Source organism: Platalea leucorodia (genome assembly GCF_965183815.1).
Source record: "Platalea leucorodia genome assembly, chromosome: 8".
Classification (NCBI taxonomy): domain Eukaryota; kingdom Metazoa; phylum Chordata; class Aves; order Pelecaniformes; family Threskiornithidae; genus Platalea; species Platalea leucorodia.
The window spans coordinates 47,073,384-47,089,793 of record NC_138830.1 but is presented as its reverse complement, the minus strand read 5'-3'; the positions used below and the strand labels follow the sequence as shown (position 1 = coordinate 47,089,793).

The window sequence follows — 16,410 nt, the reverse complement described above, 5'->3', positions numbered from 1 at the left end:
CCAGGCACATAATCCCTTTCCCTAATGTCCTTGAACTCAACAAAAGGTATTACAGCTTTCCCTAGCTCATCTCACAGTTAGATCCTCCGACCATCACAGTTACATTAGCCTTTTCCAACCTTTTGCAAGTACTCCTCCCTCCATCTGAAGAGCAGCTTTTAGGAAAAAAAAAATTCAGCTCTGCTGCAAACCAGGTAAGCCAATTTGTAAATGCAACTTACCATGCCAAAAAACAGCTGCTGCTTTTTTCTTTCAGAGGTGAATCAGAAAACTCTAGATTTAAAAAGAATTTCAGGATTTGGTATGACTTTATTTGTCCTCAGGGGGGGGAAAAAAAAAAAAAAAAGGAGATAAAATCGTTACAAATAAAGGAACTTTAATTGGCAGGTAATACAGAACAGTCCAGTCAGTGGCAGAACACCACAGTATTTACAGAACGCAGCAGCAACACCTGGCAGCAACAAATGCGAGATCATTGTCCTACAGCTGGAAAGTCGCTGAAGTCTGTGACATTCCACTGTAAATATAGGTGTTATTAAAAATTACAAACTGCCCTGTAATGACTTTGATAACCTCCTGTGCAGCAGCTCCTGCAAAAGAGAAAAACAAAACAAAACAAAAAACAATAAAAAAACAAAAGAGAAGGTAGTTAGCAGGTTTTATTTAAAAACTAGTAAAAGAATGTTATTTATCTAGAACTCAGTACACTAGAATTCTTTCAGAAGTGCCTGGTACAACTCCTAGGAGGAAAAAATGCCTTTCACTACTTCCAAGTATAGAAGAGACTCAGAAAGCTGTTACTTCAAAAGTTAGCTTTACATATGCTTTGCTGTATATACTTTCTCTCCATGCACGTACACACACACCAAGTAAAAATGTGTGAGCAGACAGACCCATGCAAGTTGTGACCTAAGTGAAACGGAGAGGTTCAATTTAAAAAAATCAGGTACAGTTAAACTGTAAAATAAACTGAAGGGTCACTTCACTGTGACCCCTTTGTGTTCTCCTGTAGTATGAAATATTCTGTATTTCTTCAGAAGTTATCTTTACATATCTTTCTGAAGCACTGCACATACCAAATTTCACTTAATCAGAAAAAAATTCCTACATCAACAGAGTATTTAATACATAGTTATCTTCAGCACCACATGAAGCCAAATAAAGAAGTTAACTGATATATCGAATTTGAGCATCCATTAAAACATATTTAGTTTTGATAATATCTGCAGGTTGGATTAAGGTAAGCAATCAACGCTATTTATTTAATAGATACTTAAGTGTATTGTGTTAAAGGAAGATGTTTACTGTGCTAATTTTAATATTACTACAATTATTCCTTTCCTTTATTTTTTTTAAAACTCAAAGCCTCTTTCAAGCATTTTATTTTTAAACACATTTTTAAGCTACTAGAATCGATCTACTGAGATTATTTTTTAAGTTTATTTGGGTTTTTTTACTGACTTTAAACCCTTGCTGTATCCACTTTTTCTATATACCATAAGAGGTCACATCTGGAGCGTGAAAGGGGAGGATTTTGTTCTAATACTACCTTTGAGTACAGCCCATGAATACAGTCTTTGCTCTGACAATACAAAGTAATTAAAACAGCGGAGATTCTGACTAAACTGTGTACTACAGCAGGTTGGTTTGTACAGACCTTAGAAATACAGTGACATTCTCACCTCCCATGAAGGCAGCAATAGCATGTGGCTCAGCAGCTCCGTAGCGACAACTGGATAGCAAAGTAACAGTTAGTATTTTCAGGTCAGTTTTACTGACAAAGTGACACTTAAGATATAATACTTACAACTCATGAACATAGTCATCTTTCACCACTACAGACAACCCATGTTCTTGTAAGAAACCAGTAAGGCATGATTTTAGTTTTCCAATATCATCTTCTACCTGATAGTTGTAGACACCTGGAAAATAAGTTAACTGTTTCACCACAGAACTGTAACACAAAGTTCAAAGTTAATGGGTTTAAATGGCAGCGTATTTTATTTTTCTGAAAAGTTTCTAAGCTGATTAAAATGTGAAATTATTACTACTAGACTAATAATAATTGAATATTCTGTTGATGTTACTCATGGTAATGACAAATGACTGCATAGCTGAACCAATTCATAATCCATGCAACCCATTTTGGTGGTATCAATTCAGACAAATTCCTTAAGTTCCTAAAGAGAAAAAATTGTCACTTTAATTTTCACATTCTTAAAGTTAAATTAATATGGAAACAAAACCACAACTAATGCTATATTTGTAGTTTATAACTAGTATTATAGTAACTATTGGATCTTTGTATTTCTTTTCATGACATTAAGTAACTCTGGTATTAACATACCTGGATATCGACCATGCTGCTTATAAAATCTATCTACAGCCCGTAGCATCAAGTACAGCACTAGTTCACTGTCCGGGTTATCCATATGGGAAACTGAAAACAGCAAGACAACTGGTTAGCTGGTACAGAGGAAATGGAAAAAGAAAGGTTTTGAATTACTTGAAATCAAGTATTTCCCATGTGCTTAAACTGTAAAATCTGCAGTAAAAATAAAACTTAATGAAAACCTGCAACTGAGAATCTTGATGAATCAACTGCCAGATACACAATTTTGACTCCAGAGTGTATGACAAAACCATACAGTATGTATTTGATAGAAACTCTTCCGTGAAGATATTCACATTTCAACTCTGACAGCTGCTATAACATCAAATGGGATATTCCTTAGTTATCATTTTGGGATTTGAAACGCATGCTCCATATGTTTAACTGTAATGACTGTAATTATAAAACAGGTCTTAAATCCCTTAACATACAGCTCAGTAGTCTTTCTAAATACTAGCTACTACTTAAATCCCATTGCATATTACCAAGTAATTCAAGGAGCTTTCACTTAAATTATAAATACTATGAAACGTATGTATACACAAAATGGATACACTTTGTATATATATTTGGTCCAAAACATTGAGAGGACTTGTATAAGCTTAAATTAAACAAACTTTGATAAAACATATTTCCAGCTTTTATTTAATTTATGCAGGTTCAAAAAGTAAAATGCAATATTAAGTAACTAGTTTCCTAGTTCACATACTGAAAAGCTGAGAGGGGCCAAGACAATTCTCCTATCTTTGGTCAGGTGAAAGCACCTTTCCAGCTCTGTAAGAAATAACTGAGGTATAGAAAAGAGAAGTTTGAAGAAAACAATGTTTTATTTATGTGCTATCAAAAAAAATCTGCAAGAAAAAAAAAAAAAACAAAACATGCGCCAATCTGCAAGGTCATTTTTGAACTTTCAAAATCAAATTGAATTCAACATTCTAGACTTAAAAAACCCATTCTTCTAGTTGACACCAAATTATAAAACTGCATACTGAAATACAACATGTAACATACAATTCTTTCTGATCACAAAACCATTTCAAGTTGAAAATGCAATTTAAGTGCCAAAAAGGAGTACTTACTGATTTCATCCTTGTTAAAAGTGTTTAAACCGTATTCTTCAGACAGAGATCTACATCGTACTACTCGGAGAAAAGCTGAGTTGCTGCCTAAGCAGAGGGTGCAGAAAGGAGAGCATCACCTACTTGAACGTGTCACCAATTACTAAGTCTTTGTAAGTCTCTATCTCCGATGTGTTAAAACATGAAAGACTAAAACTTATCAAAATTCCATTTAACGCTTTTCTGTTTCTTCCAGTAGCTTGCAGTAATAAAATCTATTAAACTACATATAGGTCTATGATCACAAGAATTTTAGTGAAATACGTTGTGGTTATTTACTTCTAGAATCTACACGTTATCTGCCACGTTAATGTAACAGTTCACATATAGCAATTCATCAGTCACAGCCATCAACTTCATGTTTTCCTCTTCCATGCTGCAAATGAACATGGTTCTTTTCACCTTCCAGTACATCTACCGCTGTCTCACATATTCTCAATTAATATTCTAACAGCACAGCTACGAGCAGGAAAAGGTTCTTCTCCAGTATCATTGCTATCAAACAACTCCATGTGCAGCTACTACCTAGCACTCAAAAATGAGGAACTGCGAGGTTCTCCAAACTCCCAGCAAATGATGTATCAAGGCGGGGGCAGCGTGCTCTTGGCTACGTGCTTACAGGAAAATGCTCCAGTTGCAGGGAGACATAGCCAGGCTGCTGTGTGGACACGCATACATATCCCGAACAGACATAACCTGAAATGCCATCAACAGTACTACCCACTGCATCGCTGTTTTACCTTTTCAGACTACCAGAAGTTTACAGAGCCTGCACTCTAAAGTCAGTATCACAGAACAGGCAAGAGTGATTAACTACTAATGACAGGAAGTAGAGAGCATCTGCTACCTGTTGTTTGGACATGAAAAAATATCGTATCTTTTAAAAGCCAACCTTTATAGACTCACTAGTGAGAGATGCTGAACATCTGTTACTTCCACTAAAGATAAGGGATGCAACTGCTAAGCACTTATTTGAAAAATTCAAATATTGGGTTAACAATTAGTAACTACATTATCATTCAAAAGTTTTTGATTATTTGATCATCTGCATAAACACAGGAACAGAATCCAAGCATACTCACAAAACAATTTTAATTCTCTCTCTGAAATAGATTCAGGTGCCTAGAAGAGAGAATATACTCATTCCAGTACATACAATGACCAGGGAATTTATATTTTCAGAGATATTCATATATTCATTGTGAAATAACTAGTTGTTCTTGTAAAAAAAAAAAAAAAAAGAAGATCTTAAATTGTACATAATATATCCCTATATGCCTTTAACTTCTGTAGGACCAAAAGTGATAAGTAAAACAGACCACAGATACTAAACTTCATTAGAACTTACTTAAGCCTTTTGAAGAGAACGAGGTAATTAAGCCTTGTCTTTTCATATCTGTCTCCTGCGACTTATTTCTGTACAGAACGTCAGGGTAAAAATATTTCTATCCTGTCAGAATGGCGGTACATTTGTAATTACCTTGCCTAGGGATTGTAACAATTTAGCAGCATGGTTACCCACAGCAGCAATATCCTTCTTTGCTTTTTCACGGTATCTGTTAATAATAAAGAAGTCTTAATAATCACAGCATAAAGCCATCAACTTCACAGTGAAGACCTTTTCTTCTTGTTTTATATTATAAAGACAAAATACAAGCCACATGAATGGAAGCGAGCTACCTCAAGGCCATGAATGCACTTTATTACCTGCCTGTATGACTCTTCGGCATGGCTGAGCTGTTCACTAAACGCATGGCTTAGAAGCCGGTTAAAACTAAAATGAATATTACTACAAACAGTCAGAGGAAGAATATTAAATAGTTTCAGAACAACAGCTGTATGTCCTTCATTGGGCTTCTAATATTTCATTAATTTCTGGATTTTAATATTTGTAGCCATAGGATATTAGTTCTGTTAAGACCCAGCACAATGCAAACATCTCAACAAAACAGTATTTAATAAAATTCAATTTAAGAGCTTATTTTAAGGAACTGTAATTGTTTTATCTGCAAATTAAAACCCTGCAATGCTTATTGGAATTGAGAACTGAAGTACATCATGACCTGGAAATTCAGGACTGATGCTTATAGAATTCAGACTTACAAATTAGGCTATCTGTGAAAATTCAAACAATTATGGTTTCATTTAGCAAAACAATGATACAAGTTCTTGGCTTTACTGTCATTATATAGAGTAACTGCCATGAAGCAATAGCAATCACTTATTTTAGACACGTAACAGATTTAGATTTTTAGATCTACCTTTTTAATGCTATTTGTCACAGTTCTGAGGAATGCACACCTAAAATTACAGATTTCATTTTGATTAGTAAACACTATTAAGGCACACAATCTTTTTTCTAGTAGAGGCTGTGTTTCAGAATCTATGGAGAAACAATCAAAATCTATTAGAAATAATACTTTCCTATTTCAACAATTCAACAATACGATTGCACAGACAATAAATTTGAAGTCTTCTGCAAGATACTGCTTCATTTTAAAGAATAAAAAAAAGGAGGAAGAAGCAATCAACTGTGAAGGAAGTGTGGTAACACTGTAAGAAAGTCTTTTTGGCCCAACAATTTGCATCACGTCAGGAATAGTAAGTTCATGTTGAGGATACATGCATTCAAAGATGGCCCTCCTAAAATCTCGATCCACACTGATGCTGTTTAGAATCTGCAGTTAATGTTCATTCACCCTCTTCCTCATCTACCAAGCAATCCCTTCACAGGGCATTAATTAGAAATAAGTATTTAGAATTAAATATCTAGGAAACTAGAATTTCTGTAACCAGACTGACATACATATTGAGGAGAAAAACCAAAGGCTGTGTTTAAGCAACAACTCGCTTTGGACAGCAGTAGCTGGGCTATGGGATCTACTATCTATAGGAAGATCTTTATGAGATCTGAAACTAAGAAAAGCGATCACTTACTACCCAGCCTTAGGAAACTGGGATGTGCTGAAGGCTTAGGCCCTGCTTCCATACAGCAGGCAGCACCTACACAGGGAGCAGACAGCCCCAGGCTGCCGTGCTTCCCACTCCCCTCCTCACCCCGGTCCCACACACGCACTTTTTTTTTTTAAATACAGGAATTTATGCACTTTGTGAGGCCTGCAGTCATCACCATTTACTACCATTAGTAACTATTAAAGACAAAATTGTATACTTACACATTTTGCAATTTGATAAATTTATTGGAGTCTGCTATCATATCAGGAATAGTGCCCCGGACAGGCAAGCTTCCTTGTCCCTCATTTGCCACAAATTCCTTTACAGCTCGAGCCAAAATCCAGAAGGAGGGTGACTGCAAATGCACGAGGGACAGCCATGTACACAAATGTTATTTATGATGCTTTTTCTACATTTAAGTCTCACCCTTAGTTACTCATTACCTGCTCTGTGAGATTTATGCAGCAATCATCATTAAAAATCTCTTCAATGCATCTTGGAATCTATGAAAAAAAAAAAATTGGGTTTGTATTTACTTGACTTTGGATTTCTTGAATTATCTCAACACTCATTATATAGATGATCCAACTCTAAGCGACCTCAGAGTTTCATACCAAAATCTCTTCTGAATCTTCCATAGTCAGTGCTTCTCAGACATACTTCAAACAGTAGCACTGCCTGAGAACAAGGCACATGCTCAAGATGAATGTTACAAAATCTCACCTTACTTCCATCTTCTACCTGGAAGATTTAAGAAAACTGGTAGCAGCATCAGCAAAAGGTACTACCAGTCCCAGCTGCCCACCCTACCTGCTAGAGGCAGAGCAGCAAAAGGGCCAGGGCAGTGAAGAGGGGCAGCAACAGTGAGAGTGTTTTGACTTCTTAAGGAGTGTTTTGACTTCTTAACTGCTGCGGTTCAGTCTGGCACATAAACTGAAATACATCACTACCAGCCTGGGACACAGGTTGGAGTGGCTCAGATGTCAGCACTAAGTTTTACATGCTGCTTTTTTGAGAGATTGAACATGACTGTCCAAGCGAGGATCAGCACAGTTCAAATAAAAATGGAATGTAATCTAGAAAGAATCACAGAACGTGCTTTTACCTCACGTAGCTTTTGCAATTTACCGCGGATGAAAGATTAAGGAAATCAGAGGTCAATTCTAAACCACAAGCAACTACTTCAGGATTATTTAAAAACAATGAAAACTTCCCTTTTAATGTTTTTAAGCTTGATCAGTTTATGAAAGGAATTTCATAATATGTTTCTTCAAGAGGAAAGTACTGAATTTGCTGAGTCAAAGGTCCCTTGCGGCACTTCATTTCTATACAGAATAAATACTGTAGCAAGCAGCTTCAATATAGCACAATTTCAACAAGTGCTTTCTGAGGCCCTCTCCTAGCAATGTATTTGAATCGGACTTCGTCCACACCAGTGACTGCTAGTTCTTTGTAATTGTACCAAGCACTTCACAGTTTAATCTGTAAATTGAAATCTGATGAAGTCTAAGACAGGAATACACCACTAATCGCCTCTGGTTACTGACTCATTCTACACTTGAATTCAAGCCTTCAGGAAGGAAACGTAGCTTCCTTGCATGAGCAAGGAAATAAAAGAATTTCCATAAGTTACAGTGCCACCTAGTCTAGGTCTATTTTACTACACGATTTCAATTTTAGAAACTACTAATCCTGTTTTACCTAAATACAAATGTTGCAAATGGAATTCCTGTCCTGAAAGTGCATTATATATTCTGAAAAAATGAGGTAGTTGAAATTTTGTCAATTTTGTGATATAAATGTTTATTTTACCTCTGTGGTATTTAATGCTGTGTTCACATTTTTTATAGCTTCTTCAAAGTTTTCCTCGTCTTCTGGGGTCCCATTTTCATTCTTTAAGATACCTTATTGGAAAAAAAAAATTAAAAATACAAAATCCCCTAAATTACATCTCATTATTTAGGTCTTACCAACAGAACAGACTGGCTTTGGATGCATTTGTGACATAATAACTGATCAGCAAAAAATTGAATTACCAGTAAGATGTACTGCTAAAACTAACTACATATACATTCTGCATATGATTAATTTTCCTGTGATGTTAAACAGACATTACTTATCACCAAAAATACAAGTTTATTTGCATGAGAACGAGAATAAAGTTTCGTGATCACTAAATTAATGCAGACAGTGGTAAAAAGGCAATTCAACTCTCCTTCCCATCCCCAGTCATCTTGTGTTGGGGTTTTTTTGTCAAATTTGGCAAACACTCATGAACCCACACAGCAAGCCAGACCAAGAAACGGACTCCACTAAAAACCTAGTTTAACCAAAGGTAATTACTACAGATCAGATAAGTTCCCTAGCCCAACCTGGGGATAAGGACAACAGAACCACTCAGCAATCTGCACGCAGGCCAGCTTTAAATGAGGCAATACCAAAAATTCAGTTCATGTTTTTATTCTACAATCATTTAAGACAATCTATTTCTAGATCCTAAAAATGCCTCATTAACTTTAGCACCCGCAAAAGGTATTAGGTTAAAACATCTGCAAAAATGAAGTCTGTTCACTTACTAGTTACAGTGTATTCAGCCATTAGATAGTCTTTCTCTCTCTCTCTCTAATTAGTTTTTTAGAACTGCAATAGTTACCAACAGTTTGGTGGGTCAACTGACCAACCAAATACTTGCAGTTATTAACAATTTCATCGTCTAAAGCCACTTGCTTTCTTCTTTGTCACATTTTCCATGTGAAACATCAACATTTTCTACAGGATTTTCTCTTGAGGCCTCTCTTCCCACCCAAGTCAAAACATACTCTTGATCTTAAACAGCAAACAGTAAGAAACACTGCCAAACTGCATTTATAAGCAAATCCAGGATCTTAAGATCCACCTGTATAAAACAATCACTTAGCTGAAGAATCATACTGTATATGCCAGCAGATTTCATAAGTTCACCCTGAGAGAACTTCTGGTTATTTTTCAGATATTGCCTTATATATTTCTGCCAGTATGAATAAGTGACTCCTAGGACATATATTACCTTGCCGAATCAGTTGTCTGAAGGCTTCTTTTTCTTTGTAACTCTTAGGCAACTGATCACTTTTCTAAATTTAAAAACACAAAAACATTTTGTCTTTAAAATATCTACTACTAACTTCATTGTGTTCAGACTCTGAACTCTAGAGTTTGTCATGGTCCACGTACAATCACTTGTATTTCAATTATTCTATGATTCACCTTGTTCTCTTTATTTGTTACACACTGCCAAAATAATCTAGTTTAGAAAAGACATATCTAAAGTAGTAGTAGTAGTAATAATAATAACAGACTGATGACTTATCCAGTTTCGCAATATACCTCGTTGAACCATTTTGTTAGATACTTGGCTACAATCACAATCCATGGAGTGTGGCTATGGTCCTGTAATTGAACAGCAGAGAAAGCTCTGTCAAGTTGAGAAAGATAAAAACGGGAGACAAATTGAAAACCGATTTTAAATGTAAACTCCTAACATCCCTTCCACTCTTGTAAAAACACAGGACATGTTCCAGATTTTGATTCAGAAATAACATTCTCTAACTACTATAAAACAAATTATTAAATTATTATTCCTTAACTTAAAAGAAGGGTGGCTGAGCCAAGTTCTCCAATATTTTTCTGGAGTGGAACTTATGTTATGCACCAATACCTACACTGCAAAGCTCTGCAGCAGTAGGTAATCATAAAGATAATTTAAAAAGGAGGGGTGAGGGGGAATCAATCTAACAAAAGATCAAGTTGCCCAAGAATATTCCTTACTTCCCACGCCCCCCACTTGCTTAAGATTTAAATACAGACTGCAACATTTGGGGCAGAGGCCAAAAACAGTACCTCATGACTGATTCTACAGTTGCCTCTGCTCAGATGGGACTCGGCACCAAAAAAAGTCATCTGCCAGGAGTCATTCTCATAGAATCCCTGTTCTACCTCTGCCTCTGTCTTAGAGCACATAGTGGAAACCACATACCAACCTTTTTGTCCATATGATCCAAGTCGTAAGACTGAATGTGTTCCCTCAGTTCTGGAAATGGTTTGTCCAGTCTCAGATCTTCTAACGTATTGTCAGGATGAGATTCAACAACTGTGAAAAAAATAACACAATGCATTTCATGGTTTTATGTCTGGCTTTCAAAACAGAGCTATACATCAAATACAGGGCATCATCTGCTTGTTTAACTGCTTGATGCTCAAACTAAGTGTTTTGCATAAGTTAATTTTAATGTCAGGATAATCTCCAATTTTACTCTCTGTTGCAGTCCATAATTTCTATGCATTCCTCAAAGAATGCTCCTGGTGATGGAGCTGCAAACTACGTAAGGCTTAACAAATAGTAAATACATCACAAGATGAAAAAAAACCAAACCCAAAGTGACATTACACATTGAAGCTTTAAACCTTTTAGAAAAGTCTTTATCTCAGAAAACCCTCTAACCTGTATGTTCTTTAATGATGACTCTCATATAACCAACCAGTCCGTACGTCCTGCAGACCAGCAGAGGAACATTAGAACTCCAGAGAAGTTCAGCCAAGCGCAGCAACGTACTGTAAGGAATAACATTTTTTTTTTTTTTTCAGATGTACAAGAGGACAACAGTTAACTATAAAGTTAACTCTTATACGAGTCACTTGTGAAAGAGAAATTTTCTGTGAGAATTCTAATATTATGATTTTAAGTACATGTAAGGTGATTAATTTTATACGTTAATTTACACTAGGTTAGAAATATGCTTATCCATTAGCTTACTTATGTTTAATTTCATCCTCCCAAATGCTCCAAACATCATTTAAACAAAAAACTTCAATGAGTTGTGAAAGAAAGGAAAAAAAAGAATTAGATCTTTGTGTTGCGCAAACGTAACTTTCAGTAGGGGCAATTCCAATCAGAGGTTTTCAAACAGCACGTAAGAAATACTCTTTATTCACAAATGCCTGGAAGGGAATCACCACTTCAAAGAGGCAAGTGGGCTCTTATTTCTGTAAGACAGTACCTCTAGCTCTTCTGTAAGTAGGGGGAGGGAGAAATATATAAAGTATGAACAACAGCCACCTCCTTACAAAAGCAAGATTTAACTATTCATCTATCCAGCAACCTCTTGCTTCCATGGAGGCAGCCTGTCTACCGAAACAGAAGCACGCTCTTCTCCCCCAGGTTTCTCAGTACTGTGGGAGCTGTCATTTTTCATCTGTACTATTTACTGGGAGGCAGCATGGGAGAGGCCTCTCAGCAGGAAGCAGTTAAAAAAAAAAAATCAGAAGAAAACGCACGAACTTCTGGTCTTGACAAAGTTTATGTGGGCAATATAATTACCTACATGGGTAAAGTGGAAAGACCTATACAAACGATAAAATACATTTGCAAAAAATCTAAAGGTATCACAGCTCCTATTATCTGTTTGGTTTTACATGAGAATACTACTCATTACAGCAATTTTGGACCAGAAACAACTTTCACTACAAAAGAGTACTTGACATAAATACACCTGGAGACAGCACCCAGGAATCAGGCAGGGATCTAAAAGCGATCTTAAACCATATGTTAACATATAAAAAGGTCCACAGAAAAATGCCATCATTTACTGTAATTTTCCTTCACAATGACAGAGTTCTGTTTTGCATAAGTTTTCCTGCAAGAATATGCCTGCAATTGAAACCTGCTTTTACAAATGAATGAACACAAACAAACAACTTTAGATGATTCTTTACCTTTCTGGTAGTTGTGTTGCAACCACCAAGTTAAAACGATTAAAAAAGGAAGGGTCATTGTCTAGAAGTTTTTCTGGACTCTAAATAGTAGGAAAAAAAAATATGTCAGGAAACTGAAAATTTCTGAACACACGGCAAGTCTGTTCAACATTCAACATAAAGTGTTAAGTGAAAGCTATAAAATTTTGAAGAAGTTATTTTATAACGTTTAAAATACATAAATTGACTTTTTGCAAATAACTTAAGATCTTCCTCAAACGTTGTTTTATCACGAAGCTACTTAAACTGCAACATTACAAAGACAACACATAGCTATTATTTCATGCTTTTATCACATTGTATAACAAGAAACATACAACTAATTTAGGAAAACAAACCTCTTCAACAAAGTTTCCAGAAACTTCATTATTCAATTCTTGCAAGAGCTCAGTGGCACTCTGGGCACGATTCTGTTTCAGAACAATCAAAACAAAGTGTAATCTCTTGGAACATAATTTATATAGTATAGCAGTACTACATATGCTACATGCTGGAAAAAAAAAAAAAAAAAAGACTTCATCATAAGCTAGGATTTCTTATTCTAAGCCTTGCTTATCTGAACAAAAAATAAATCTCTTAACAGCAGACACTTGCTTGAAACCATTTTTAGAAATATCGTTTTAAAAACAAAAATTATGTGACAGCTATTCATTAATTTCCAAGAGTTACCTATGCCTTTCGCACTCTCCTGGTTTTGTGATTCCCCCCCATCCACCTCTCTACTCTTAGCTTTACTTCTTCAACCACCTTCCCAAGATTTTCTTAACCATATCCTGTTCATTTTTTCTATTCAATCTTGCCAGAATTGAGCTTATCTTCTCACTTATGAGCAACTAAAAAGTAAGTGTGGGGAATTTTGTCAAAGAATAAATAGATTTTAACCTATACAGACATGTTTTTAGCATCACTCGTTATACTACATTTGAGTATTTACTCAATACTTTCATGCTTTCAATATACCTAAAGTGACATTTGTTATCTCCTTACCTGACCAATTTGGCTCTTCTGTAGAAAGAAACTGAAAAGGAGACAAGAAAAAAAGTTACACGGGAAGTTTTATTTTGAAGAAAAGCAACATTAAAGCTACATTTGGTAGCGCAGAATATGTTGCTGACTCTCATACACAACAAACCAAGTTCCCCCTTAAATCTGCTTGTCTTTTCCCCACCACTGTAATATTTTCCTCATGATCAGCTTCTTAAGGAAACTTTCCAAAGCCTGAGCCACGAATCTGAAAAATAAGACATGCCAAACTCCTCTAGAAGCCAGGATCATAATGCAGATTCTTTTTCATTAGGCTAATTAAAGACTCATTAGTACTCATTTCTTCATGTAATGCAACACCCTTCCCCCACACATAACCCCTGTAAGTAAACAGATATTTGTAGGTATCTACCTGAACCATAAGAGAATGTGATCTAGAATTAGTAAACAAATTCTTTTTTATAGGGTTTGTAAAGAGCTTCTTACTCTTTCCCCCGCTGCACACAGCCTTTCAAAGCTATGAAAGCTAACAAATGGCTATCAGTCACAGTTTCACAATGATAAACTAATGAAAAGTAAGCTATTTCCATCACCAAAATTACCGAAAATACATTTAGCCATGCTGAAACACAAGCAAATCTTGCACTGTCACATCTCAAGACTACAGCAAACAAGTTATTTTTAACCTTTTTTATATTGAGTAGACCATTGTCTTTATAAACTTGATGCACGAAGCAAATAGACCTCTAAGACACAAAAACAGCAGCTAAAAAAACTATGTAAAATTTAGCAGCTAATATCAAAACGATTGTGCACTCTGTATATGTCACAAACACCCAAAACCACAAAAGACCTGGAGAAACATATAGAAGCTTTTAAAATTATTACGAATTTTATAGGATTTCTTAACAAGTATAGAGATGGAACTACTTATGAAACCCTGTTACTTCTCAATTTGTATCAGAAACTGCTAACAAACCTACTTATTTCCAACATCTTCTCCAGAGACCTGATTCCCATCGACAATTGTAAATGAACCAATACCTTGGGGAGGCAAAAAAAAAAAAAAAAACAAAACTATGAATAACTTAGCATCGTGAAATTACCAGATACATTACAAAGAAAATACAGAAGAGGTACCTACTTACCTGGCAGCACTAAGTTTTTGAGTATTTCGGTTCCTGTTGCTGTTGCATTTATCACACAAACATGGGCAGATTCCAAAGCTTCTTGTCCATGGTCACCCCACAATCTACATTGAGATGGAAACAGAAACGTTCCGAAATTACTTCATTTCAGATTGTAAAGCCCATATATAGAAATGAAAAAAATTTAAACAATCACAAACCGAGGCTAGGATACTACTTGCCACTCACTGTTGAGAGGGGCTAAACAGCACTAATCAAAATAAGCCTTCCTTAAGAAAACTTACTCTGACGAACTCGAAACCTTCTGAAGAGCAACCCAACTTCACTGGCATTTCATTTTCTCCACCTTTACACCCTACAGCATATGAAGGCGCACACCTTTTCCTGTTGTAACATATTTAACTTTTTAAAAATCAGCACGGGTCAAAACACTCCTTACACAATTTCGTCCCAAAACTAAATGCTGCCTTTTTCCTAGCTTTTACTATAAATAATACATTTTTGTATTTTTTATAATACAAGACACTGAAACGTACAAGCAGACGGAAACCAGCCTCATGAGTTCGGTAATGCATTTAAGACTTCTATAAAGTAATATTCAGGCTGCGGTCGGGACCTGACCGTGCTCAGTCACCAGCGCCCCACCGCTTTGGCGCGGGCTGCGATTTCACTCTCCTCAGCCGCGGAGAAGGCGGCTACCGAAGGGGCAGCGCCAAGCACGGGAGCCGCCACCGGGGCTTTCCAGTGCACGCGGGCGCGTGGAAGTTAACCCACGCCACGCTCCGACGCCGGCCGGCTCCCGCAGAAGCCGCCCTTCTCCCGTTTAGCTTCGCTCTTGCCTGCCTCGCTCCCCCACGCCGGCACAAACATTCCCGCAGCGGCTCGGCGAACCCGGTAAGCGACCGGCCCGGGCACAGCCTCCCCCCGCCCCGGCTCCTCCCGCCACCCGCCGTCACGGCACGGCACGGCACGGCCCGGCCCGGGCGGCCGGAGCCGGCGGCCGCCGCCCCCCGGGGAGCTCGGCGCAAAGCGCGGCCCCAGGCGGGCCGCCCGCCGCGCCGCTCCTCAGAAGCGGCCGCGGAGGAGGCCGCCGCTGGAACGGTCGCCCAGAGCCGCGGGAGCGCGGGCTGCGGCCCCCGGCCCAACCTGCAGCGAGAGGCAGGGCCAGGCGCCGCGGCGGCCCGCTCTCCGCCGAGCCGGGAGGGCGACAGCGCCGGGCGGCCCCCAGCAGCCCGGGAGCGGGGCAGGCGGAGCCCCCGCCGCGCTACCTCAGCTGCCGGTCGTATCGCTGCTCCTTGAGGCTGGCCTTGCCCGCCTGCGCCATTGCCGCACGCTGCCCCGCCGCAGGCGCTGCGCAGGCGCGGGCGGGCGCATGCGCGGGGGGGGGGGGGGGGCGCGCCGGGCCGCCGCGCCGCCCGGGGGCGCTGTGGGGCCGCCGGGGAGGGGCGGAGCCCGGTGGGAGCGGGCGGCCCCGCGGAGCCACCGCCTCCGCCCTCCGCCGCCGCCGCCTCCCCTCAGGGCCGGGAGGGGCCCGCGGGGCGGGGGCGCGGCGGGGCGGCCCCGCCTGGCCCGGGTGAGCCCTGCGGGACGAGGCCGGCGCCCGCGCCCCACACGGCGCTGGTACGGGCGGGCGCCTGCTCGCCCCGCGTCGCGCCCGGCTCCGCTGAAAGCGTCCGGCGGCTGCCTGCGTGCTGCGGGCACCGGGGCCCCGGGTTTCCCGGGGGTGACGCGGGGCTGCGCTGCGGGGCTGCGGGATTCGTCCCGCGGCGTCTTGTGTCAGTCACGGGCGTTGCTTGAGTCTGGCGTGAACAGGTGAAATCCGTGTTGTCACGGAGACGTTACCAAATCCCGCCGGGTGTGAGAAGAGCTGCCGTCATCGTTCGTCATCGGAATCGAGGCGGCAGTTCGGAAAACGGTAGAAAAAATTGTGCTGAGAAAGCAGGCCGTGATGTCTTTGTGGGACACCGAAGCTGATGGGAATCACGAGCATGGAAACATAGGACGCCGTTTCCTTCAGGAATATATT

The 16,410-nt window shown here is 39.2% G+C and overlaps 1 protein-coding gene across 3 annotated transcripts; it reads right to left on the bottom strand.

Moving 5' to 3' along the window:
• Nucleotides 1-359: 359 nt before the first annotated feature.
• On the bottom strand, nt 360-15,730 carry NAE1 (NEDD8 activating enzyme E1 subunit 1). 3 transcript variants are annotated; one of them, XM_082319101.1, is made up of 20 exons: nt 15,653-15,730; nt 14,385-14,488; nt 14,220-14,280; nt 13,240-13,270; nt 12,591-12,662; nt 12,214-12,293; nt 10,943-11,052; nt 10,482-10,591; nt 9,829-9,891; nt 9,512-9,575; nt 8,278-8,369; nt 6,909-6,968; nt 6,687-6,820; nt 4,991-5,066; nt 4,593-4,632; nt 3,472-3,558; nt 2,348-2,440; nt 1,808-1,922; nt 1,658-1,732; nt 360-590 (listed from the first exon to the last, which is right to left on the bottom strand). In XM_082319101.1, the coding sequence occupies exons 1-20, from the start codon at nt 15,706-15,708 to the stop codon at nt 536-538; spliced, it is 1,578 nt and encodes a 525-aa protein (XP_082175227.1). In that variant the 5' UTR covers nt 15,709-15,730; the 3' UTR covers nt 360-535. The 3 variants fall into 3 exon arrangements, with proteins under 3 accessions (XP_082175227.1, XP_082175226.1, XP_082175228.1); XM_082319100.1 differs by having other exon boundaries at nt 1,683-1,732; XM_082319102.1 differs by lacking the exon at nt 15,653-15,730 and having other exon boundaries at nt 1,683-1,732; nt 14,216-14,280; nt 14,385-14,472.
• Nucleotides 15,731-16,410: the final 680 nt, after the last annotated feature.